This window comes from Rhagoletis pomonella, unplaced genomic scaffold (assembly GCF_013731165.1).
Source record: "Rhagoletis pomonella isolate Grant_MI unplaced genomic scaffold, Rhpom_1.0 Rhpom_scaffold_00006, whole genome shotgun sequence".
NCBI lineage: Eukaryota > Metazoa > Arthropoda > Insecta > Diptera > Tephritidae > Rhagoletis > Rhagoletis pomonella.
Genome location: NW_023458560.1, coordinates 48255806 through 48276712, shown reverse-complemented (window position 1 = coordinate 48276712; position 20907 = coordinate 48255806). Strand labels below are relative to the sequence as shown.

The 20907-nt window shown below is 37.8% G+C and overlaps 2 protein-coding genes across 6 annotated transcripts in view; both read left to right on the top strand.

Annotated features, from left to right (window-relative positions):
• LOC118740857 overlaps positions 1-20907 on the top strand; it is a 534289-nt gene that overhangs the window by 507121 nt on the left and 6261 nt on the right. The window lies entirely within an intron of this gene.
• LOC118741963 (major facilitator superfamily domain-containing protein 1-like) lies at positions 14723-17071 on the top strand (the record flags this gene model as incomplete). Its single annotated transcript, XM_036473930.1, has 6 exons — positions 14723-15263; positions 15337-15502; positions 15577-15888; positions 16184-16302; positions 16408-16549; positions 16621-17071. Coding segments are annotated over 4 exons (1131 nt in total), but the record flags the coding sequence as incomplete, so codon positions are not given.

The window sequence follows — 20907 nt, the reverse complement described above, 5'->3', positions numbered from 1 at the left end:
TTTTATTCGGTTTTTTCTTAATTTCAAAATCGGGAACCGGTTTTTTTTCAAAATGCAATTTTTCGAATAACTCGGAAACCGGTTTTGGAAAAAAGACGAATAATCGAACACCCCGGTATGCAATTTTGTAACCCATTAAATTTTAGTGCAACAAAATGCAAATTTAAGTAGTTGGGACTTACCGTTGATGTTTGTAATTTTTATGCGGTGTTGCTCATTTTCCCCATACAAAAAAAAAAAAAAATTGGAACAAAATGCGCCAATAAAAAATTGGCAAAAATCAACGATAAGTGCTAGCTACTTCAGAGTTGTACTTTGTTATACTCAAATTTAATGGGCTACAAATCTGAGAACTCCAAAAAAATTTCAAAAATCTGGTTAAAATTTTTTAAATTTTTATGAACATTGCGCTCATTTACTTTAATACATCACATGGTCAAATAAATATATCGTGATGTCACTTACATAACCTCACTTTTCTTGCATGCCAATTGCGGCCATGCATTTGAGGGTAGTAGAAAAAGGTGGAAAATATTAGGATTATTTTTCTACTTTTTGGGTACTATTTCCAATACCGATTTTAATATATATGTACATATACACATATCAGTGGACTCCACACCAGTTAAATGAAGCTTGTATCCACAAAATATTTTGGCTGTAAACCAGTGTAATTATAATAATAATAATAATAGATTTGCGCTTACACATATGTTGGTGTTTGGCCGAGCTTCTCTTCCGATTTGTGGCGTGCGCCTTGATGTTGTCACACAGAGCGGAGGGACCTACAGTTTTACGCCGACTCCGAACGGCGATTGTATTTTTATGAGAAGCTGTTTTTCATGGCAGAAATACACTCGGAGGTTTGCCATTGCCTGCCGAGGGACGACCGCTGTTAAGAAAAAACCTTTTTGCGATGTTGCTTTGACCAGGGCTTGAACCCAGGTGCTGATGAGTGAAAGCGCGCACTGCTTACCACTACACCAACCAGTGTAATTAGAGTTTAATTTTTTCGCTCAAACCAAATTATTATTACTTAATTTTTATTTTTTCAATTAAATATAATGATTATAATAATTATTATTTAGTTATATTTGTCTACCTTAAAATTATTATTTGTTTAACTTAAAAGGCCACACAGTCGTACCACACACATATGATGTTAGTTAAAACTTAAAAGGTAAGGACTATTTTCCGTCCTTCATTTATTCACATTAAACCAAATTAAATAATACCGTTGTCTTTATTTAATTATTCTTAAATTCTAATAAAATTAACATATTAATCCGTATGGAATTTTATTTGTATTTTCTCCTTAAGTTCTGAAGTATGTGTATATGCGTACTAGAGGGCTGCATGAATCCATTCTAAACGGCAAATGAATCATTCATATTGAAATTAAATGAATGTGATTGGGTTTGAATTTTATTGAATTTAAATGAATAGCTTTGCTGATATGAGCCGACATTACAATATGCAAACGATGTGAAAACAAATTGAGTGAATATGATGGAATTTTTTTAATTTTTATAAATCTAAATACCTACATTTCCTTGTATTTATTGAACTTTTCTTATACATATTTTGTACTTGTATGCGCCATAAAAGAGAGTCATTAGATAAGAATCGAATTGGTTTCAACATATAGTATATTTATATTTCTATATTTGAATGCAGAAACATTATTTTATTTACATTGTCTGGGTTAAGAGCAATAGCAATAGTACAACGTTTTTCGGTTATTAAATTTCTTGCATCTGAAAAGGCTCTTTCAGAAGCCGCGCTACTTGCGGGTATACAGAAAATTTTGCAGCTCGTTTTGTATAAAATTGGAAAAAAAATTTGTTCAGATACCACCATTTAAGGCAGTCGAAGTCAGCAGTGAACGTAACATTTAGGTTTGAATAACTTTGAATCTCCTGATCCACTTGAGCCATGGCGCTGCCTACATGATTGATTTCGATAAAATCTGCGAACGCATTATCTTCCAAGATGTCATTGCTTTGTATATTTCCATCAGATCCATGTCCAATAAAGCTAGTCATCATTTCCTTACAATTTCTGATAACTTGTAGTTTTTCATCCGAAGAAAATTGTAGTAGTTTATTTGTTGGCGGAAACAAAAAATGGGCAATTTTGTGGTATTTTGTTAAATGTGGGAAAACTGTTGCCAAAATTTCATTGAGGAGAACCGATTTTACTTGAGTTATAAATTCGATATCATTTTCACCAGCAGAACAGGACTTTTTTAATTTGCTTACATATGGAATTATCAAATGTATTGTGGGCAATTTACTCCCTTCAAGCTCTTTAGAAGCATAATCAAATGGCTCTAAAGGTCCAGCGACGCAACTTAAATGGTTCACATTGAGGTTTTCTATTCTGCTTGTTTCTTTTTTCTCTTTCAAAATATTTGCTATGTCGAACCAATTTTCCTCTATTGATTTAACTAGATAAAATATTGTGTTCCAACGGGTTGGGCAAAAACTTTTCAAAGAAATTCGTAAACTTGCATTTGTTCCTGATTTTTTAAAATATTTTACAAGCTTACTGCATTTTTTTACCATTTCAGTAAGTTCAGGTACTGTCTTAACTGCTTTTTCAATAACGTTGTGTAGTAAATGGTTGATGCAATGAATGCTTTCAGCTCCTCGAAAAGCTGCAATCATGTTACTCCCACGGTCTGTCACTATGACAGGATTGTCTTCTTCAACACCACATCCAAAATTTGTTGTATTTCTTTTATCTTCCCTCGAATATTTAAACCTTGAAATAATGAAATAAAAAGGATTTAAATAACCTTGGACTCAACACATTATTGAATTGAAGAGCCATTATCTTAATGTTAATTGTTTGTCTTGTTTTGGACGTAAAATTGTAAATTTCATTAACCAATCTAAGTATTATAGTATAGCCAATATCTGTACAGAATAAAAAGGGACCGTGCTGTCCAGAAAAATATTTTAATCAAAATAAGAAAATGTCCTATCTCTCAATTTTACAGGAAATATTTTTAATCAATTCAAAACTATTGACAATTGCCGCGTCGCTGCTAATATCACTGACGATTTTCGTTCACCTGCTCGAGATGAAAGAAATCTCGTTTTGTAAAGGAAGAAATTGTCTATATAATTGCAGTGGGAAGTACTACGCTGCGACTAATCTTTTCGGCTAATGTTAAGGGCTGTTAGATAAGTTAACGGCCCTTAGTTTGATGAAGCCTGTGGATACATGGCGTATGAGCAACATCATATCCTGGTCATACATGCCCAGCCAACCCCGCCATCCTGTCCCTGCGTCCTTTTCGTTTCATCGATGTTTTCATTTACACCAACCGAGCACAACAAAGTTTCACATATTAAAATATTGTATTTTTGATTTTCGCGTGAAAAGCGAATATGCTTCTGAGCGTCAATACATGGCGATCGGCTACTGAAAACTTCAAACGAATATCCAGATCAGTCACGTCCTTTGAGTTGTGACAGATGTGTTTACCTTCTGATTGTAAGTTTGTTTAAAATATTTGTGTATATTTCTCACCTGTGCTTGCATTTCCTTCCATGGATTTCACTGCTAAGAGACGGTTTACAAGAACACCGTCTTTTATGTAGTGGATAGTGCATGATAAATACGACGCCCTCAAAAAATTGTCTGTCCAAATATCAGTGGTAATTGAATACCCAAACATTTTGCATCTTAAAATTTCGTTTTTTATTGCTTCAAAATGGATTTCATAAAGCCCTGATATATTACGCGATATCGTTGTAGGGTGGGGCAAAAGCTTATCAACATTCACATTGGAACCGTAGGTTGCCCCTATGTAAATTAAAAATTTTGCAAATTCTTTTAGCCCAGAATCGTCAATTATCTTAAAAGAGCGACAGTTTTTGACAGCCCGTCGCGTAATATGAGTAATACCCTCTTGTTTCATCTCATGACTTACTTATATTTGACCAACATTATTCACACTATGGGCATTTAGAATATAGCATTTATGTCTTACAATATTTGACGTGCACCCCGTAAATTTGTAAATGCTGTAGCATCTTTTACATGCTACAATATCGGGCAACTCTTCGCCAGAGTTATTTTTAACATTGGAAAATATCTCCCAAACTTTGCTGCGACCTCTTTTTTGACTCAGAGTGTATTCTCCACTGTTGAGCTTCTTCTTGATTCCGTCACTTTGCAATAATGCGCTTGCGGAGTCCTGTTATAAACATATACCATTATCATTATTAAATGGACCGAAATGTAGATTCACTATACATACATACGTTCATCATTTTAAGCTAAACGTACTTACATTTTCCTCTACACTTTCCATTCTTTTTTTCGTTTTCGATGCTAAACACAAAATATCACATAAATTGTAATAAATTTGAGTCTGAATAAATTTAAGGTTTTTCATTCATTCATTTATATAATTCTATATCGTCCCCTCAATATAACAAAAGCGTATAATTTTTTTTTGAGTTTTGAGAAAATCGAGTTTAAAGTTTTTTTCAAATCAGATGTCTATTAAAACCTCAATATCGCGGTAAATAAAAATTCTTCATAGTGGATTTTTCGATGAATACATTATACCGTTTCTTGTCTTTAAATTTACCAAGTTTTTTTATTCTACGCATCCTTTAAGACCATAATTATGTTATTCAAAGCGGAAGTCCTCCATATAGGCCATTTTATTTTTTAAGGAATTCGTATGATGTATCTGATACACTATTTTATTTTGTATGGTATACGCTGTTTTATTCAATAATTTTACGGTATTTTTATAAAAATATTTGATCTCAAAAATATCAATTTGTAACATTATAAAACAGTAATTAATTCATAGTTTTGTTAATTCAGTGGCATTTATTCATTACTTTCCAATTTGGGTTATTATAAACAAAAAATTATGACAAATGAAGGTATACATTGCGTAAATCAAAAATAACTAGAAATTCATTCGTCTTCATTCTCCCCTTCTGCTACATCTGGCTCATCTAAACAATTTCGCTTCTTTCCACCTCGTAAGTTAAAAAAAAATGACTGCGAGGCACGAGGAATTACACTGTTTTTGCACAAATTTTGAAGATCATGCAGCTTTCGATTACAAATTGGCAGCTCTTTATTGTATTTGCCAGTAAAGGAAAAGTTGAACACCTCTTTTGTTTTTCGCGTTCCTCCAATATCAATTACTTTCAAGTCTCCATCCCATTCCTCCTTGTATAATAATTGTTTTCGCTGAATTTTGTTCACTTGGAGTAATTTAACATTAAGCCAATTTACCGAGTCATTTTTTATATTTTTCTTAAGGCTATGGCCTAACCTCGAAAACATGGCTTTGAGATCAATCATATCACTGTATTGAAGCCTCTCTACAGCATATGGGTTTTTCCGTCTTGCCAGTCGCATTATAGTTGGCCATTCTTCCGGCGAATAAACGCATATACTCCTCTTCGCACGTTCTATTGCAGAGTGCATCGAATCTGCCTCCATTTGTGTGTGTCCGCTTTGGAGGTACTTAATTGTTATCGAATTAAGCTTCAAGGTATTGTTGATATAAATCAATAGTGTAGCAATGAACCTGTTTCTGTTTTGTCCCCCGCAGCAGTCTGAGTAGAGAATAACATCGGTTACCGATTCGTCTAACGAGTTCATCATTTTCCATATTGTGGTCCCAATTTCGTCCGATCCTCGTTGACCCTGATTTTCATCCCATAGAAAACAGTAACCTTCTCCACTGGCAATGTCGTAAAATGTGTTATTATACGTGGCGAACTTTCGACTGTAATACATCGTGCTTACGTTGCTACAAGGAGTCGCTGCACACTGACTTGAGGTCAAAAGTAAACACTTTTAAATTAATGTTACTTTTAGCTGATTCCTTGTCAGTTTGCTTGTTAGTTCTTGCCTTTGTCTTATTTAAGATGTGTTCATCATAGGATTTCTGAATGGAGTCTTTGTCCTCAGCGTTTTTGTACCTCTCGCATGTTAAGCAGGTGTCCTTTTTTGGACGGTGGAAAGAATAATTATAATTCATGCAAAATATCCGGCGATAAACGTTTTCTTTAATGATAGCGTCCGGGTGGAGTTCTTTGAATAAATCGTACATTTTTGATATTGTTAAGCCGGAGGCAAGATAAAGTCGTTGACTTTTTGCTCGAGTGTAATGGCTTTCGACGGCTGGAAATGACTCGATGTGCTCTTTGATAAGCGCAACTGTCTCTTCGTCTAATTTTCTCTGGTGGCCATGTTGACCCCTCTTATCAGTAAATTCATTTTGGCACATCTTCTTGGCTAACACAGGTATTGCGCCGTCTGACAAGTTCAAAGTATTTAAAAAAAACTTCTTGCATACCTGTTTGGCTTTGAGAGTATAATTAAATGTGTTCGCCCGCCGTGATCCAATTGTCAACGTCCTTTTGCACTTCTCAATTTTCACGCAATTGGCCAGGAACAGTCGCTGCCTCGAATAGTCGCCTAAATTCCAATATTCTGCATTGATCTCTGTGCGCTCTTCTTCTGAGAAGTTTTCTGTGCAATTATGGCGGCACTTACAGTCAATGGGTTTCGGAACACGTTCTTCAACTCTTTTGCCACTCTTAGTGACATACGGGTTCCCTTTGTTGCGATGATACTTCCTTTTTTTCTGCACCCATTTATGACTTTCAATCTATTGATCGGAAATATTTCAGAGTTAGACGTGGCTAGACCCAAACAATATTTCTCAAAAGCTGTTTGCTGTACTCACCTTTCTCTTTCGCGTAAGTATATTTCTACCATTTTCATTCTTGTTATTGATATAAGTATCACCACAGTCTGCGATTTCTTTTAAAACTACATCTGCTGTCTTTATCACTGAATTATCTAATTCATCTGCCAAAGCCAGTGCATCATCATCCGAATCGGGGACATACTCGTCCGACGATCCTGCAGAGAAGTCTGTACCATTCTCATCATCTGTTTGAGGTATCTCTATGTCCGGCAATCCCACAGCGAAATCAAACTCATCAGTCTTTGGAGCAATTTCCACAACGACTGGTGGTTTCGTGTCACAGCCTGTTGATATTTACCTTACATACTTCACTTACATTATATAATAGACGATACTCACTCAGATGTTTAAAATCCATATTTTTAATGAACAAACTTTCTCTGCGAAATGAATTTGCAAGCTGAAATTTCAAATGACTACAATATTTCCTTGGCATTCATGTAGTCAAAACAACGTAAAAATCGCATAGGCTACTACTCTTGTAAATTTCTGATAAAACTTTCGAATTTGTATTGAAAATAAAACAGCTTATGTGGGGTATAGAAATGGTCGGAATAAAACTATTTCTCAAACAATAGTGTATATTATTATAAGCTATTTTATGAGTTAAAGTTTTGATAAATTGTATTTATTTCTACAGGCTAAAATGGAGTATAATGCGCATACACTATTATTCTTTTAACAACTTTGCAGTGGCAATTTCAAGTAAAATAGCGCATATGAGCTTATACACTTATTGAAGGAAATTTTTGAACAAGAAATTATACACCATTTTTTCCAATGAAATTTTGACCCACTTTGTGGAAGTAGAATTTGACGAAATTTTGACCAGACATAGAATCAATGATGGAGATTCTAAATATGCAATAAAAAAATAATGGCGTATGAGCACATACGCTATTGTTATATTGAGGGGACGATATGAAGTTAGAAAATTTGAAACGCAATGAATATTCATAACATACAAAATTCAAAACGCTGGGTGTTTTGAACTTGAAATAGAATACACAATTCTACTGTACTCTCTTTGGCTTGAAATTAGAATCGACTCATGCAGAGGTCTAATGCGTACTTAGTTTTTAAATATCTTAACTTTAAAGGGAATTTTATTTCGACCTTTATTTTCGTTAACAAACATTTTTTAAATAAAGAAAATTCGCAAAAACTCGCTAAAATTTCTCTTCCCTACATATTTACGTTCTCGTCACCGTATGTTTATGAGCTCGAAACTGGTGGAAAGTTCAATGATGTTGGAGAATAAGCTGTTCCAATAAGCATAGCTTAATTCTTTAAGCCGATGTACGAGAAAATGGGTCTTTATTCATACCATGGGAGCGTTTGTAAACTATAAATTTAAAGCCGTTTTTCTCGAGTTTTTGATTTTATGGATTATGGCACCCTTGCAGCAAAGCTACGATATAGACATTAGATCGTACCAGAAAAAAAGTTTGCCATACACCTTCGAATTCAAAGTATTTTTTCAAGGCAATTAAAATTTTTTGTTGGCCGAACGTTGGGATCGTCTTTTTACATTTTTCGTCATATCTTCGGCATTTCCAGCGGTTCTTAAAGTATAATATATCGATTTTGATTGACCTCAAGCACTCCGTTCAAGTACTTACCCCCGCAGATCTCAATTCTTATTACCGAACGTTTAACTCTAGTAGCTGTAAAATGAAGCGCGCCGAAACTCATTAAACTTTTGGTTAGGAAAATCGCGATTATTCCAGTAATTTGAAAAAAAAATTGTATTGCCGAATGCAAATGTCATCGAAAAATGTAAAAAGGCAGACTCTATGTTCGGCAAAAAAAAAAATCGAAATTGCCTTGCGAAAATTCTTTAGACTCAGGGGTACATCTCGAACTTTTTTGTTTTGTAGTATAATGAAGTGTAAGTTTGAATAAAACCGCATTTTCAAAATTTTTCTAAAGAAGCGCATTAAAAAAGTGGAAACCTGTATGCCCATCTATTGCATTGTTAATAGTGATTTAGTTTCTTCCAAAAAATGTTGCCCTTCCATGGTGCAAAATGTGTTTGATGTTACACTCATCCCTCTAGAAGGGCATGTTTTTGCCTTCTCATACTTGTCCAGCTCACGCATTTCATAATATTATCTTTTTAAGCAGCTACCTGATTTTCAGGGCAACGATCTCCTCTGACAAGCTTCAAAGGGCTGAGAATTTGTATATTTTGCATTACAGAGTGTGGCATTTTATGAACTCGAAAAGCGAAAGTGGGAATCAAAAGGCGATATTTTTTGGTAGAAACGATAACACCATATTTTATCCACAAAGTTTAGAAATTTTGTTTTAATGTTTTTTTTGTAGATAGTATAAGCAATATTTTTATAAAAAATTTGCGGAATAAATTAAAAAAAAAAAATGAAACTTTGTTAAAAATTCTATGTGCCAATACTTTTTCCGGCAGTGTATGTGCCTATCATCGGCAAAAATTGTATAAAATAACATATTTTGGTACACGTCTGTGCGTACATCGAAAAACAGCGAAAATTACGAGAAATCAATCACGCCGGAATGACTCGAATGTTTCCCGTCCAAGGGCTGACTTCGAGCCAGTAACCTTTAACTGCGGTATATGCCAGAGAAAAATCCACACGAACTCCACTTCGGTTAGGTGCAATATTTGTAACGGATGGAGTCACCTAAATACCTGTTCAGGCCTTAACTTACGAGCGGACCACCCGGTTTATGGCCCTATTTTGCTCAATCCAAACGGCAACTATATTCTCCACGGTGATCCGCATTCTGCGCAATGCGCCGGTGACTCCAAAAACCCAATCAGCCTTCACGATTCCACGGAGCTAACCTGATCAATATTATTCCAATTCCGCGGCCAGCTCCCCAACCTTGATCCCGCTCCAACTACCGTGTGGGGACTAACCGACAGTTCTGTCAGTCCAGAATAAATCGTAACATGACCCCCTGTCTTGGCTGGTGTCACTTTAAAGTATGTTCTGGTTTGCGCACCACCCGTGAATGGACGAGTGAGTACTACGTTCACGGTGGTTGAGCTCTACACCCCCAACCGCCAGCCGTGACGCCTCAAACTGCCACAGCCAGGCAACAAGCTTAATAGCAGCCCCTACCCCGAATCGCGACCACCGTCCTAAGGACAACCGAACTGCAACGGACTCTAAAGCAAGATCGAGGACCAACTATTTTAATGGATCGGCACGGTATATTGATAGCTGCAATCGAAGAAACGAAGTCGCACAGTAAGTAAACCTTGCGCCGCCTGCAATGTGCTCCGTAAGGGTCACGAGCGAGACAATGGCTGAGTAAGAGCCGCCGTTCATTCGACATCACACTATGCAATATCGTCTTATTGAAGCAGATATCAACCGTTCTTTGACTTCAAAACTGTCAAACGATCGTAGTTGAATTCTATTATCAGAGCAGATAGACGACTCAACATTCCGAATCATGGTCGACAAATCCGCAACCACGTGTGCTAGCTGGCGGGCATCAGTTCGACAAAGTGCTCTCTGCTGCAGCAGGTGCTTAGGGGAAATCCCCTTAACTTTCCGGTTAAAGAAGCTGTACTGGCAAATGAGCATCATAGTCTACGCTATGTCGATCCCGTGGAACCCAGCACTAGAGTAGGATCGCGATCTTAGTTTCCTATCCGCGGCATTGTTTAACTTCTGCATCTCGAAGCTTTCTCAACCACTGCAGGGAGTTTCCCTGATATGCCACGCTGACGATTGTCTGATATTAACGTCCGGTAATGGCATTGATGGCCTGCGTTGGATTGTATACGGCTATTTCACCGATCTTTCTTCTCTCTTTTTTCCACCTGAATGAAGTAGGTCCAGCTACAACTAAAATTCTTATAGCCTGCTCTCAAATTGCAAGCCGACAGCACTTGAGGCAAAGAGAAAATAACGTTGTTGGCAACATAGTATAAGGTAATTGGCCCCCAGATTATGCTGCACTGTTTTGCTCGCCGAAGACTAGTAAGAAAGCAGTTCAAGAAGCTATAGACTTGTCAGAACTTTGCATATCGTAAGAGATTCTTGCTGGAGGCAGAGCATCCTCCCAGGTACGTCAAAAGACAGATCTATGAACTCACGTATAAGATCCAGACATACATAACTCAACCACTGGACTCAACAAAGTATCAAGAAACCACTAACGCCATACACAGGAAGTTGTTGTTATTGTAGCGGCTACTAAGCCCCGCTCGGGTCAGTTCATCCGTCAACGCTGTCGTCCGTTTCAGCTAAGGGGGAGGCCCAGGAAGTGTGCGACTTCAACAGGGTCTGTCCATAGGGACAGGGGCGTCAGCTGGGTGGGGTTCTCAGGGCATGCGAAGAGGTGCCGAGAGTCATGTGGCGACTCTCCACATGCCGGGCATTGGTTGGGAACATCCTCATTAATTCTGCTCAGGTATGAGTTTAGCCAGCTGCAATAGCCAGAGCGAAGTTGGGCTATTGTGGTGCGGGTCTCCCGAGGCAGACAAAGTTCTGTCCCGTGCACGTCCGGTGGTTGTGTGCCTGTGCATTCACAGGGCGGGAGTCTACATAATTCGAGACTGATTCCCTGTGAACTCCGAGGATTTTCGGGTTATTCACCATCGGTATGGTTACGCCATCAACGTGAATACTCAGTTGCAGTTTAACCTCATTCGTCCAGGTGGTGAATAGGGTTGCCGAGGATTTCGCAGGAGATAGGGCAAGGCTCCTTGTAGTGAAGAAGCGAGAAAGTTGGACGAGGTAACCGTTTACTTTCGAGCACAAGTCTTGATGACTCCACTCCCAGACGCCATGATCGAACAATCGTCAGCATAAGAGACAATATTGACACCCTCTGGTGGTTGAGGAAGGTTTGAGATGTAATAATTAAACAATAGTGGGGACAGGACACCACCCTGTGGTACCCCCTGTTTAATTCTACGTGGCTTGCTGGTTTTGGCTCTGAAAATTACTGACGAGTGTCGACCACTCAGGTAATTCGCCGACCACCGTTTGAGTCCCCGCGCAACTTCGTCTCTTGGACCGCAGCTATTAATATTCCATGCCTTCCCATGAAGACAGTTATCTCCTCGATCTTGCTCTGGAGTCCGTTACAGTTAAATTGTAGCACCTTTGTGTGCCTTGGGAGACCGGTTGTGATGTGTGGTGTTAAAGAGTTGTGTTGCCTGCCGGCTCCCTGCTGTATGTGCTGCAAAAGGGGGTGCTGCCTTGTGGTCAGTGTTGCCGCGAAACATTTTTAGTGGTAGCTAAATTCCAGCTAAAAAAGGGCTAAAAAAGAGCTAAAAGTCGTTGTTGTGGCTAAAAATGGTAGCTAAATTTTTTTACCTACATCTTATATATAAAAATAAGTGCACGTTTTTGGTGTGACCTCATAACTTGAGAACAGCTTCACCGAATTCAACCAAATTTATGTGGCATATTCGATTTATCATGCAGATGGTTTGTGCGAAGTTTTCCCGAATTCGGAAGAGGGGGCGTGGCACCACCCATACTAACTTAAATATAAAAATAAGTGAACGTTTTTGGTGTTACAATATAACTTAAGAACGGCTTCACCGAATTCAACCAAGTTTATGCGGCATATTCGGGCCATCATGCAGATATTTTATGTGGAGTTTGCCCAAATTTGGAAAAGGGGCGTGGCATATGTATGTATCTTATGTATACAAATAAGTACAGATTTTTGGTGTGAGCTTATAACTTGAGAACGGCTTAACCGAATTCAACCAAATTTATACGGCATATTCAGGCTATCATGCATATGGTTTATGTGAAGTTTGCCCGAATTCTTAAAAGGGGGTGTGGCACCTTCCATACTAACTAAAAATTTGTTGTTGTATATCTCTTGAAATATTTGTCGTAGAGTACTGGAAGTTGGTATAGAGGTATAACAAATAATTCCATACTCATGGACAAAAATGGGCGGTATTGGAAAAGAGGGAGTGGCACCTCACATCTTATATATAAAGAATAAGTGCAAGATTTCAACCAAATTTATACGGCATAGTCGGGCTATTATGCAGATGGTTTGGGTTAAGTTTCCCCGAATTCGGAAAAGGGGGCGTGGCACCACCCATACTAACAAAAATTTTCTGCTGGTATATCTCTTGAAATATTTGTGGTAGATTACTGGAATTGGTAGCTATACGTGGCCTGTTCAAGAGTTGGCATTCCAAATTGTTTATTTATTCATACCCAAGATGGAAAAACAAAAAATGTTGTATATCCAAATGTGTTGGATTAAGATTTAAAATAAAGAATCAGGACTTTTCATTCGTTTTTCAATATTTGGTGTAGAGAAGCACTCCGGGGTACTGCTAGTATAAATATGTAAGTATACACGCAATCATTTTCTATAATAACTGGTATAGAAAGACAATGAACTCTGAAAAGAATTAATATTTTATTCAACAAAAAAACTTTTTGTGTAACACATAATTTAATGTATAGTTAAATCGTTAACGGATAAGATAACGGCCCAGAAACGTAAGGAACATACATAGACATGTGTTTACTTGCCTTAAAGGAAAGGCGTTCGCTTTATGAGCGAAGAGTTAAATTCATGAAAATCATAAAAAAAAAATTTAATGTCAATGATGAATAAATTTTGAAAAGGGCTAAAAAAAGGGCTAGGGGCAATTTCAAATTTTTGTGGCCAAATTTAGCCACCAAAGGGCTAAAACGGCAACACTGCTTGTGGTGGTGGTTGGCGGCGTCGCGGGGGAGGTATGCGACTGGGCAGCACAGCAGGGGCCCACATAGTCACTCGTCCAATCACGCGTGTTGCGAAGTCCTGAGCATGCCCTAAAGTGGCACCAGCCAAGGCAGGAGTTGCACTTGACTGATGTCACGTTACGGTATATTCTGAACTGACAAACTGAGCAGATTGTCGGAGGGACTAGGAACTGCCGGCGGCGGTGTGTGGGTGCTATTGTGTTTGTTTGTGTGTCTATTGTTGTGTTGTGTTGGGGTGTGGGTGTGTTGGTTGTGTGCTGCACGGGCGTGTGGTGGTTTGCCGTGAGGGCGGTCCGATTCGCACAGCATGGTTCCACGAACGACGTGGTCCATTGCCGGTGCTTACGGAGGCCCGAGCAGTTACGGAGGTGACTCCACCCGTCACAGGCTTTGCACCTGACCGAGGTGGAGTTTTTATGCAGTCGTCTCTGGCATACGCAGCTGGTGTAAATTTCTGGCCCTGGGTTGGATTCTATGCCAGCTCTGAGCAGAAGGGTACGGAGCAGATGTAGCCCCATTATCGAACAACGCTTGATGGATTTCGCCGACCTAAACGGGGTTAGATTGCCGAAACAACAGCCCTTGGTCGGGTAAAACCCGATTCATTCCGGTACGTGGAATCGGCTGTCGTGGGAATGTACACAGAAAGTCTATTACCCTTCTTCACAGACTCTTTACCCTGTGCATGGCGTATTTTGACTTTAACTACCACACATCGCAGACGACGAGCTTTGGCGGCCGCGAAAAACCCGCGTAACTCTGAAATAATTAAGGTCTGGATACTATAGCAGACTCTACTCATACTTATGCAAACTCGACGCTGACATACCACAAGTATAGGTTCCCTTCACAACACTAACCACTTTCTCAACTCCCTCTCTCCCTTTGGGTCGAGCTTACCGTTAGATGAGCTTGATGACAACGATTTATGTACTTGCCGACTTAGCGATTTAGCGAGCGCTCAGTAGTTCCACTACGACAATAGCAGTGGTGGCACAAAAAATAAAATCGAAGAAGAACGACCTTAACTTTCATACTTAGGCCAGCTTTGTCGAGTAACTTTTAAAATTTATCCACCATATAACCACTTTTTTATACAACATTGTTTGTGTATATAGGCCGGATAAATTTTAAAAGCTGCTTGAGTAAAAGGCTCTTAAAGTGTTAAGCATTACATATTGTTAGGCTCTATTTAGTAGTTGAACCAATTTGCTAATCATTATGCTTCTCTCTTTCAGGTTCCTATTTTTGCTACGACAATCCCGGCGCTCTGCAAGAGGTCTTCAAGAAGGAACTAAATCTTACCACCACGGAGTTTACACTGATCTATTCCATTTATTCATGGCCAAATGTTGTGCTCTGCTTCATTGGCGGTTTCTTAATCGATCGCGTTTTCGGCATACGTTTAGGCACAATCATTTACCTCTTCATTTTACTAATTGGTCAGTTGATATTCGCTTCTGGTGGATTTTTGGGTGCATTCTGGGTTATGATTATGGGTCGTTTCATATTCGGCATCGGCGCTGAGTCATTGGCGGTGGCGCAAAATAATTACGCTGTACTCTGGTTCAAGGGCAAGGAATTGAATATGGTGTTTGGTTTACAATTGTCGGTGGCACGTTTTGGCAGCACTGTCAACTTTTGGGTAATGCAGCCGATATATGATTATGTTACGAAATTTTATGAGGGCCATAGAGCAATCGGAGTGGTGTTGCTGCTAGCAGCGGGCACATGTGTGTTGTCGCTATTGTGCGCTTTGATTTTGGGTAAGTGATTGAGTGGTTAAAGTAAGATATCTATTTCTATAATCTATATTTTGGTGTTTTACACGCTTTCTAGGCTGGATGGATAAACGTGCGGAACGCATTTTACAGCGCAACACTAATCCTTCTGGCGAGATTGCCAAACTGAGCGATGTCACAACTTTTAAGGTCAGCTTTTGGATGGTTTCCATTATTTGTGTGGCTTATTATGTGGCCATATTACCATTTATTGCTTTGGGAAAGTGAGTAGATACTCTTTAAAATAGTTTGAGTCTTTCTTTTCATTGTAACTTGCACTGCTTGTTTTTAATTTTAGAACTTTCTTCATGCATCGGATCAACTTCCAACCGGATCAAGCCAACAATGTCAATTCCATTGTGTATTTAATTTCGGCTATTGCTTCGCCACTTTTCGGCTTTGTTATAGACAAGACTGGACGCAATGTTAGCTGGGTGTTTTGCGCTACATTCTCCACAATTTGCGCACATGCACTACTCGCATTTACTCTGCTAAACCCATACATTGGTATGGTAGTTATGGGCTTGTCATATTCCATGTTGGCCGTTAGCTTATGGCCTTTAGTTGCTTTGATCATTCCTGAGTACCAACTGGGCACCGCCTATGGCTTGTGAGTGAAGTGAACAAAATTAATGTGTTTTATGGTTCGATTATGTATAGCAACACAATCTGAGTTGGGTTGCTGATAGGCAACGCTACTGAAATGAAAATGTATATTATGAATAGCAACTATAGTTAAGTGCTATAAAGTTGAGGATTATAGAATATTGAGATACCAGTTGCCATTGGCGTATGTAATAGGATTTCAGCTACTGTCACGCAACTGAAGTTCGGTTGTCATCCGTAATCGAGCCATTAGTTTACAAATTTACTTCTATTTACTATTTGCCTACGCACCTTTTCAGCTGCCAATCTGTGCAAAATCTTGGATTGGCTGTAATTACCATTGTAGCTGGCATGATTGTCGATCGCAGCGATGGCAACTACATATGGGTTGAGCTATTCTTTATGGGCTGACTTACTAGTAAGTTTCGCGCATACTTTACATGCATACATTTTTAAACTTTTATAAAATATGAATTGAGGGCCCTATTTTACTAATTTCTGTTGAATATTTTCTCTCCCTTAGTTGCTTTAATTTCAACCTGTGTAATTTGGGGCTACGACAAGAAGGTGAAAGGTAACCTGAATATGACGCCAGCACAACGTGTCCAATATGCTAGCGCAATGTATGTGAAATTCTAATGAAATGAAAATGCAAACGCAAACAAGTACATATAAATAGAATTTTTGTTAATCAAATTCGATGAATACCGGCATTAATGTATGCGCATATTTACAGACGTGCGGCTAATCAGGATAACGGCGTTTACTCGAGCGATCAGGAACCACTACTGGATGAATAGAAAGCGCTGACATCAGCGCAGCGAGTAGTAGCGCCGTTAGTATAGAGCGAGTGGCGGGAAAGAGGCAAGGAGTACTGGTCAAACGTGAAAGGTGGATGCTGTAATTTGCAGTAGGCCAAACAAAAAAAAACTAATCATAACTGTAGTTAGCAGAAAATATTTCTAAGATATTGCATGGAAATTTGGCGAATTTCGATTTCGATCAATGGTACCACCAACTAACAAAAACAACCACAACAACTGGCGCATGTCATACATAATTAACCGACTCACTATAGCATACATACTTACACACATTTGCACGCTTTCGCTAAGAAATATGTACGTTGCGTGGCACTTGGCAAATGCATACGTGCGTAGCGCTTTTGGTGATTTCTTATTTTATTTTAAATTTGTTTTTAAATTTGCAAGAAAATCTATTTTTACACAAAACAACTTTTGCTACAATACTATTATTAAACATTTTACCATATAACATATTTATTTTATACGCATAAAAAAACAAGCAGTTAACTCTTATACCAATATACATACATAAATATACATTATTGTGTGGAAAACTAAATGGTTAAAATCTTGTAGTTGTATTTAAATAGAAAACGCTTAGTTATAGGTAAACGCTGTTGCAATTTTCCAAATATTTTTAAGTAATTTTTTTAACCAATTTTTGGCATTTTTGCAGCAAATATTTTTTAGGCAGCGAAATTATGTAACAACTTGTAAACAAAATATATTCAAATTTGGACAAAAACACAAAAAAGCGACAAATTCATAATCTAATTGTTAGTCATACATAATTGTTTTAAAATTAATAAGATATAACAAAAATTTAAATAAAATTACAAATCTATTATAATGTTAATTACTGTATATTTGTCTATTAACAATTGAAACGCTTTAAAATGTGTGTTTAGTGTTGATATTTAAATGTATATGTATGTGCATAGAAAAAATCAACGCTAGATGATACTTATTTACCAGCTAACGTAAAGGAATAAAAAAAACAAAGCAATTAAATCAATCAGAATCGAATGTTGAAAAATATATGTAAGTAACCTATCAAATTTCTATATATTATAGCACAGAAATATTTATATTTAAATGTTATAATCGAAATTTGAACTCGGTCAAGTGCAGTGAAGATGGCGTGTCAGCGCGTGAGTACGGTATTATTATGTGATTTAGTAAAAGAAAAAATAAAGAATAATATACAAGTATGAATAAAAATTTTACTAACAGCCCGATTCTGTGCACTTGATAAATTGAAAATCTTTATAATTTGTCAATTTTTTATTATTTATCAAGAATTGACATTCTAGCACAGAAATCAAAAGCTCTTTTCTTGATTAATTGTCAAGATTGAAAATGCTATTGACAAATTAAAATTTCATGTGAAATGTATAAATTTTGTATATTAATAAATTTGTTTCTAATACTTCATGTGCCAGCATTTGAACCTGCGACAAACGGAATTATAGTCGACATCTTTACCTACTCGGCTACGGCAGTCAAAAGCTTTTCTGCTTTTAAATTCATATTTTTCATATGTGACAATGAAATCAGTTTCACTCATGTGGAAATCGTAGAGCTTTTTGTTTTATAAATATTGACACAGAATGCGAAGGGAGCTTTTACTTGATAAAAATCTTGATAAAATTTCTTTACAAAAAATTTATCAAGAAAACACAGAATTGGGCGGTAAAGATAAAGAAATAAATATAATGACGTATAAAATTAAATATAACGATGTACAAGTATGAAAAATAAAAAAAAAAAACACGAAAAAAAGAAAGCTAAACAAAAACAAGTTTGTTTCTTTTGTTGTATAGTGAGTTAGAGCTGCTAAGTGAGTTAGTTCCCCGCTCCTCCTCCTACGCGCTTCCAAGCGAACGATTTTTGCGATTTGTTATAAACTTGGATGTTAATTACTGCCTGATGACGGAAAATCCGTTGTTTTATTTTATTGGTTACTGCTTTCGTAGGCACAAGATGAGGGCTATGTTAAAGCGGCAGAAAATTTGGAAGTGGAATATGAAGGGAGTGATGCCATACTAGGCAACCTTAAAGTACCTGTATTGCTTGTTTTGATAAAAATTCATATTTTCATTAAACAGTGACTCGAACAACTGTTCACAAGAGGAATTTTTTTTTAAATTTTTTTTCAAGTAAATTTTTGACATTGACAAATAAATTTTTTGTTGTTTTTATAAAAAATTAACTCATTTTATAACAAAAGTTGAAAATTTTGTAAGAAATTTTGAAAGATTCAAAAAGTTTTCATTGAAGTTTTAAACTTTGTAAGGATTTTCTCAACACACTGAGGGACTCAATGCCGAGGGGGGACCCCTATTCGAAAAAATTAATTTGTTCTTTATATTTGGTGTTGGTCAGAAATCGGGCTCGATTCCAGGCCCTGCGGAATGGTAGTGCACACTTCTAACCACTACACCACAGCGGCCGCCAAAATGTTCAGCATGAAAAGAGAAATTAAGTAAGCCATGTCTGTATGTCCGTGTTTAACTGTGCACACGATAACTCGAGTAAAAATTGAGATATCTTAAAGAACTTGGTACGTATACGGAAGGTATTGAAAAATGGCCAACTTTGACAATCAGCCTCATTGCGAGAGTCGGGTCGAATGCAAGTCGTTTTTCGAGAGTGGAATCGTATCGAAAATTTCATGTTATTGCGTAAAATTTCGACTCATAGTTTTCGACGATTTTCGTCTATTTTCGATATATTTACTGTCCTTTTCAGATTCATCACTGTTTGCGAATAATTGCAAAATTTTCGCTTGCTGAAATTCGCAAAGCTAAATTTACCATAACCATGAGAAAAATATATTTGTGGAAAAGATTTTTTCATCGAGAGAGGGCTCGTGCGTTTCTATTGCCTACCGAACTCAGAGTAACATTTCTTGGAAAGAGTTATTCTTCGCTTTATCTCCAGACTGACATTACTGGTGGTAGTTATGCTGGATCCTAGGTAGACAAAGTCCTTAACTACTTAAAAGTTATAACAGCCAACAGTGGCGTGTGTAAGCATATACTTTGTCTTGTCCTATTCACTGCGAGACCAATCTCTTTAGCTTCTTTTTTTAAACTGGAAAGCGCTGCGCTTACGTTCCTTATGCCAGGCAGACGATGTCGATATAAGCACACGCCAGCTGCATCGTTCTTTTGTTATATATGTACATATATCGTGCCGCTGCAACCAGATTCGGCCGTCTTATTACGCTTTTCAGCATCAGTCGGACGCGAGTGATTTGCCTTGTATAAAACCTCGTTTGGTATTAAACGGCGCGAAGAGGTCCTTCCCAATTTGGAAGGAGCTGAAGTTTCTGCTCAACGTCACTGTATTAGTCACCGTATTAGTTTTTCGGGGATCCCAAATTTAGAGATGGCGTCGTTCAGGCTGTTTCTCTTCGTGCTATCAAAAGCGGATTTAAAATCGATGTGTCCATTTACATATGAAGTATATTCTTCAGAACGTGTTTTGAAAATCTGTTGAATGATGGACTTACTAGGTCTGAAGCCAAACTGATAAGATCGAATTAGTTGGTTCGTAACAGACTTCATCTTTCACACAGTATCGTCGACAGAACCTTGTACGCTATTTGAAGAAAGCTTATTCTGTGATGATTGGCGCAAATTGCGTGGGTTCCCATCAGCGAGTGCCGGTGTGAACCCTAGATATGTCTTGACATCCTGCACGTGGGCTCCGCAGACCATCTTGTATTTGCCCATTCGATAAAGTTATTTTCCAGCCAGCGTTTGCAAGAAGATAGCGAAATGGCCTCATTACCAGCGGTACTGATGGCACAGACAATAAGGAACCATTTCTTGCTAGTTCATCAGCAACACAGTTCCCCGGTGGGTCTCAATGTCCTGGCACCCATACCACATGAGTGGCGTAACTCCTTGTCAAGTCATTCAGAGCACTTCTAGGATACATTCCACGACAAACTTCGATGTAGATTTGTCACAAATAAGTGCTTTAATAGCTGTCTGAATATCAGACAAGATAGTTACTGCATGCATACTAATATGTAGGAGAATCGATCAGTCATCTTGCAGCCTTGTTGGTAGCTGTTCGTTCAGACAGAAAGACGCCACAGAGTTCTGACAAACGAAAACTGAGGCTGAGTGAGAGTTCTTGCGAGTATACTCCACTTCCAGGTGTATTTAACAAGGTGGTGTTGGGACGACAGCTGAGTTTTTCGC